Raw genomic sequence first — 6,000 nt, 5'->3', positions numbered from 1 at the left:
CAACTGTCAGTTTAGGCTGCTCGCCGGCTCCTCATCACCACTTCAAGATGGCGGCCCAATTTCTCGCGTCACAGCAGCCAATACCAGTAAGCTTCAGGTGGGGGCGTGGCTTATTACGTTCAGGCGCGCAATCGAAGCACTTCCTGTACAGCGTTCTCTCGTCGGCAGTCTTGCATCTGTAAATAAATGTTACATTTACATATCGGAGCAAAGAAATTCAACGAAAACGTGATTGACAAAAAAAGGTGAGACAAACAAGTAGAGTCTACAGTCTTTATTGGTCAATATACATAAAGCAGTGGGTTAGGACCACTACAGAGGGAGACCGTTTGTTTACAAATAAGCAAAAAAAGGAAACCTATATATATATATATAAAACAACTGTCTTGAACTCCTTCTTTACAAGGTAGTTTTTTGTTTGTTTGAATGTAAAAGTTATTTTGCTCCGTCAGAAGCACACATGACGAATGACGAGGACGGCTGTCGCACAGTGATGACGTCACAGGCAGGTCAACAAGGGCGGACGAGAACTACTCTGTGATTGGATCATTAAGGTAAGGTAATAATGTCTATCATAAATGAGGAATTTAGTGTATTATTAATTAACTTTCCTCGTCAAAGAGAAAAAAGCGAAGAAGAAAATAGGTTACATTATTATTATTTAACATTTAATTTGTATTTAATGGAATAATGATAATTATTTCCACATAAAGGATAACAACCCTGCACAAATAGTCCTGTTCTGTCCTTTTTATTCACCGTAACAAAAATATGTTTCTGTTTGCCAGTAGTTACGCAAAAGGTTGTTGTTGTTGTTTTGGTGGGTGGGCGTTTGGAGATACAGTAAGTGCACAAAGGTTTCTGCTAAAATGAAAAAGTGGACACACCAACTCATCCACCGCGTTACAAACTACTCTAAAAGCCAAAGTTAGCTGCTATTTTCCTCACAGGTCATGTGGAATACAACAATCTACAAACCCCGTTTCCATATGAGTTGGGAAATTGTGTTAGATGTAAATATAAACGGAATACAATGATTTGCAAATCATTTTCAACCCATATTCAGTTGAATATGCTACAAAGACAACATATTTGATGTTCAAACTGATAAACATTTTTTTTTTGGCAAATAGTCATTAACTTTAGAATATGATGCCAGCAACGCTTGACAAAGAAGTTGGGAAAGGTGGCAATAAATACTGATAAAGTTGAGGAATGCTCATCAAACACTTATTTGGAACATCCCAAATTGGGAACAGGTGGGTGCCATGATTGGGTATAAAAGTAGATTCCATGAAATGCTCAGTCACTCACAAACAAGGATGGGGCGAGGGTCACCACTTTGTCAACAAATGCGTGAGCAAACTGTTGAACAGTTTAAGAAAAACCTTTCTCAACCAGCTATTGCAAGGAATTTAGGGATTTCACCATCTACGGTCCGTAATATCATCAAAGGGTTCAGAGAATCTGGAGAAATCACTGCACGTAAGCAGCTAAGCCCGTGACCTTCCATCCCTCAGGCTGTACTGCATCAACAAGCGACATCAATGTGTAAAGGATATCACCACATGGGCTCAGGAACACTTCAGAAACCCACTGTCAGTAACTACAGTTGGTCGCTACATCTGTAAGTGCAATTTAAAACTCTCCTATGCAAGGCGAAAACCGTTTATCAACAACACCCAGAAACGCCGTCGGCTTCGCTGGGCCTGAGCTCATCTAAGATGGACTGATACAGAGTGGAAAAGTGTTCTGTGGTCTGACGAGTCCACATTTCAAATGGTTTTTGGAAACTGTGGACGTCGTGTCCTCCGGACCAAAGAGGAAAAGAACCATCCGGATTGTTCTAGGCGCAAAGTTAAAAAGCCAGCATCTGTGATGGTATGGGGGTGTATTAGTGCCCAAGACATGGGTAACTTACACATCTGTGAAGGCGCCATTAATGCTGAAAGGTACATACAGCTTTTGGAGCAACATATGTTGCCATCCAAGCAACGTTACCATGGACGCCCCTGCTTATTTCAGCAAGACAATGCCAAGCCACGTGTTACATCAACGTGGCTTCATAGTAAAAGAGTGCGGGTACTAGACTGGCCTGCCTATAGTCCAGACCTGTCTCCCATTGAAAATGTGTGGCGCATTATGAAGCCTAAAATAGCACAAGGGAGACCCCCGGACTGTTGAACAACTTAAGCTGTACATCAAGCAAGAATGGGAAAGAATTCCACCTGAGAAGCTTCAAAAATGTGTCTCCTCAGTTCCCAAACCTTTACTGAGTGTTGTTAAAAGGAAAGGCCATGTAACACAGTGGTGAACATGCCCTTTCCCAACTACTTTGGCACGTGTTGCAGCCACGAAATTCTAAGTTAATTATTATTTGCAAAAAAAAAAAAAAGTTTATGAGTTTGAACATCAAATATGTTGTCTTTGTAGTGCATTCAATTGAATATGGGTTGAAAAGGATTTGCAAATCATTGTATTCCGTTTATATTTACATCTAACACAATTCCCCAACTCATATGGAAACGGGGTTTGTAAAACAAGATAATATTTCCGAATAAGTGCATTGTTCATGGACTGATACGTGTGATATTGTCTTTCACCATCTTGAAAAATAAAGAATAGAAAAGTAATCTGACGTGACCATTTTCATTGCAAATATCAAAGGAAAAGAAGGAGCACTATGACCTTTGACACCATGCTGGGTCATGAATGCTGAACATAAGATGGAGCAGTCAGGCTGCGGTTTCAGCTCTGTCCAGCAGGGGGAGATGTCTGATTGGAAATGAGTGTGAAGAGAGACTACAGAATGATTATTGAGTGTGTTTATGTGCAGGTATATTTTCTTATCAGTGTGTGTGTGTGGTCAGTATGTCATGAAGGAACTGTCCCACTTCTGCTCCTTCGCCATTCCCATCTGCCCTTCCTCCTCCTCGTCGCTGTTATCCGACTCTGCGCTCGCCATTCCTCCCACATCTTCTCCGTCGTCTTCCTCCTCCCCGCACTGCCCTCCGCTCGCCTCTTCACGAGGAGCCTGAGCTCCTTTCACGTTCTGGGGGGAAAAAAACAACATAACACATTTCAGTGTTGTTCACACAAGTGAGAGTTTTCTGCAGGTGTTCGTGATGTGCGATACAGAGTATTGGCGATACCGACCAGATACTTTGTGCAAATATACCTAATGTGTCAGCTAAAGTTGAACAAGTTGTGTGTTTTCAATGAACAACATAAAAAAAACAATAGTACAAACGTAAGAAAAAAGAGAACAAAATCGTAATGTAATGAGAAAAAAAACGCCATTTTCAAACTAACAGTAATATACTTAGTCACCTATAACACAATGTCTTTAAATATATAACTGTTTTTAGCATTTTTTTTTTTTCATAAAGAAGTTTGGACACCCTTGATCTAAAATATTAGAAGATCTAAAAATAGAAATAGAATTTACTTAAAATATAAACAAAGTTTAGTTAGTTAATTAAAAATAAAAATAAATTATGAAGTAATCAATTTGAAAAATGATAACAAAAATGATAAACACAGTTAAATATGTAACTGAACATTGATATTTTTGACACACTAGGTTGTGCAGTTACGCAATCATATATTAATACTATTTTATTCTATCCTTACATGGGAAACAACAACAGTAAAAATGTAAGAAAAAATAATTAAACTAATAATAATGTTCTTAGTAACTTATAACACAATGTTTTGTCTTTAAATATATAACTGTTTTTAGCAAAAAAAAATTTAAATAAAAAAGTTTGGACACCTCTGGTCTAAAATATTAGAAGCTCTAAAATGGAAATAAAATATTCTTAAAATATAAACAAAGTTTAGTTATTTAATTAAAAACTAAAATAATACTAACTTATGAAGTAATCCGAAAAAATTATAACAATAATAATAAACACTGTAAAATGTGTAACTGAACATTAGTATTTTTGTACAGGCATATTTTTTGACACTCCAGGTTATGCAGTTACACAATCATATATTATTATTATTATTATTGTATTCTGTTCTTACATGGGAAAAAACAACAGTAAAAATGTAAGAAAAAAGAGAAAATATGGGAATTTAACGAGACAAACTGATATGTTTAAACTAATAATAATATACTGAGTCACCGATAACACAATGTTTTGTCTTTAAATAAATAACTGTTTTTAGCATTTTTTTTAAATTTATATAAAAAGTTTGGACACCCCTGGTCTAAAATATTAGAAGCTCTCAAAATATAAATAATATATACTTAAACTATAAACAACATTTAGTTAGTTAATTAAAAACTAAAATAATACTAATTTATGAAGTAATCAGTTTGAAAAATTATAACATTAATAATAAACATTTAAATATGTAACTGAATATTAATATTTTTGTATGGGCATATTTTTTGACATACTAGGTTATGCAGTTACGCAATCATATATTATTATTATTATCATTTTATTCTATTCTTACATGGGAAAAAACAACAGTAAACATGTAAGAAAAAAGAGCAAAATTGGAATGTAATGAGAAAAACTGAAATTTTTTATTTGAAAATTTGAAAAATAATAACAATAATAATAATCAGTTAAAATGATTAATAAAACTATTAATAATATACTCAGTCACCTATAACACAATGTTTTGTCTTTAAATAAATAACTGTTTTTAGCATTTTTTTGTAAAATAAAAATGACATTGCTGGTTTTACGAGCAGAGGAGCATGTTCGGCAGCGCGCGCACACAGAGTACTTACAAGCAGACACAGTGTGGAGACAGAAAAAAATAACAATAATAATAAACAATTAAAATTATTAATAAAACTATTAATAATATACTCAGTCACATACAACACAATGTTTTGTCTTTAAATAAATAACTGTTTTTAGCATTTTTTTTTGTAAAATAAAAAAGTTTAGACACCCTTGATCTAAAATATTAGAAGCTCTAAGAATATAAATAAAATATACCAAAAATATAAACAAAGTTAGTTAGTTAAATACAAAGTAAAATCATACTAATTTATGAAATAATCAATTTGAAAATGTATAACAATAATAACAAAAACAGTAAAATGTGTAACTGAACATTGATATTTTTGTACAGGCATATTTTTTGACATACTAGGTTATGAAGTTACGCAATCATATATTAGTATTATTATCATTCTATTCTATTATTACATGGGAAAAACTACAGTAAAAATGTAAGAAAAAAGAGAAAAATCAGAATGTAATGAAAAAAACTGAATTTTTTTATTATAAATATTTTTATATTATTAATACATATGTTTGTATTATTACTAATAATATACTTAGTTACCTATAACACAATGTTTTGTCTTTAAATATATAACTGTTTTCTTATATAAAAAGTTTAGACACCACTGGTCTAAAATATTATAAGCTCTAAAAATACAAATAATATATACTTAAAATTAAAACAAATTTAGTTAGTTATTTAAAAATTAAAAAACCACTAACTTATGAAGTAATCAATTTGAAAAAGTATAACATTAACAATAAACACAGTTAAATATGTAACTAAACATTAATATTTTTGTACAGGCATCATTTTTGACACACTAGGTCAGGGGTCACCAACCTTTTTGAAACCAAGAGCGACTTCTTGGGTACTGATTAATGCGAAGGGCTACCAGTTTGATACACACTTAAATAAATTGCCAGAAATAGCCAATTTGCTCAATTTACCTTTAACTCTATGTTATTATTAATAATTAATTATATTTATCTTTGTGGAAACACTGATCATCTTAATGATTTCTCACATTAAATATATATAGAAACAGATAAATATCAATATGCAACACTTTATTTTTATATTTTCTCTAAGTGCACATTTTTCAAATTGAACATTTTCAAATGATGACTTCTAAGACAGTTTTGTGAAATCACAATATCCCATTTTAACTAGCTAGCCACTAACATTTTTTTAACAAATCATGAATTACTTTGCACCATGTTTGTACAAATAATAACTCAT

General features: G+C 32.8%; 1 protein-coding gene across 3 annotated transcripts in view; it reads right to left on the bottom strand.

Annotated features, from left to right (window-relative positions):
• Positions 1–266: 266 nt before the first annotated feature.
• The window catches only part of clstn2a (calsyntenin 2a), a 636,349-nt gene continuing 630,615 nt past the window's right edge, over positions 267–6,000 (bottom strand). For all 3 annotated transcript variants that reach the window (XM_062022193.1, XM_062022195.1, XM_062022194.1), the window contains one exon: positions 267–3,052. In XM_062022193.1, the coding sequence (XP_061878177.1) occupies positions 2,867–3,052 (186 nt within the window). In that variant the 3' untranslated portion in view covers positions 267–2,866. The remainder of the gene's footprint in view (positions 3,053–6,000) is intronic.

The sequence above is a fragment of the Entelurus aequoreus genome, linkage group LG16 (genome assembly GCF_033978785.1).
Source record: "Entelurus aequoreus isolate RoL-2023_Sb linkage group LG16, RoL_Eaeq_v1.1, whole genome shotgun sequence".
NCBI lineage: Eukaryota > Metazoa > Chordata > Actinopteri > Syngnathiformes > Syngnathidae > Entelurus > Entelurus aequoreus.
Note: the sequence above shows the minus strand (reverse complement) of the source record. Positions and strands in the feature narration are given on the sequence as shown.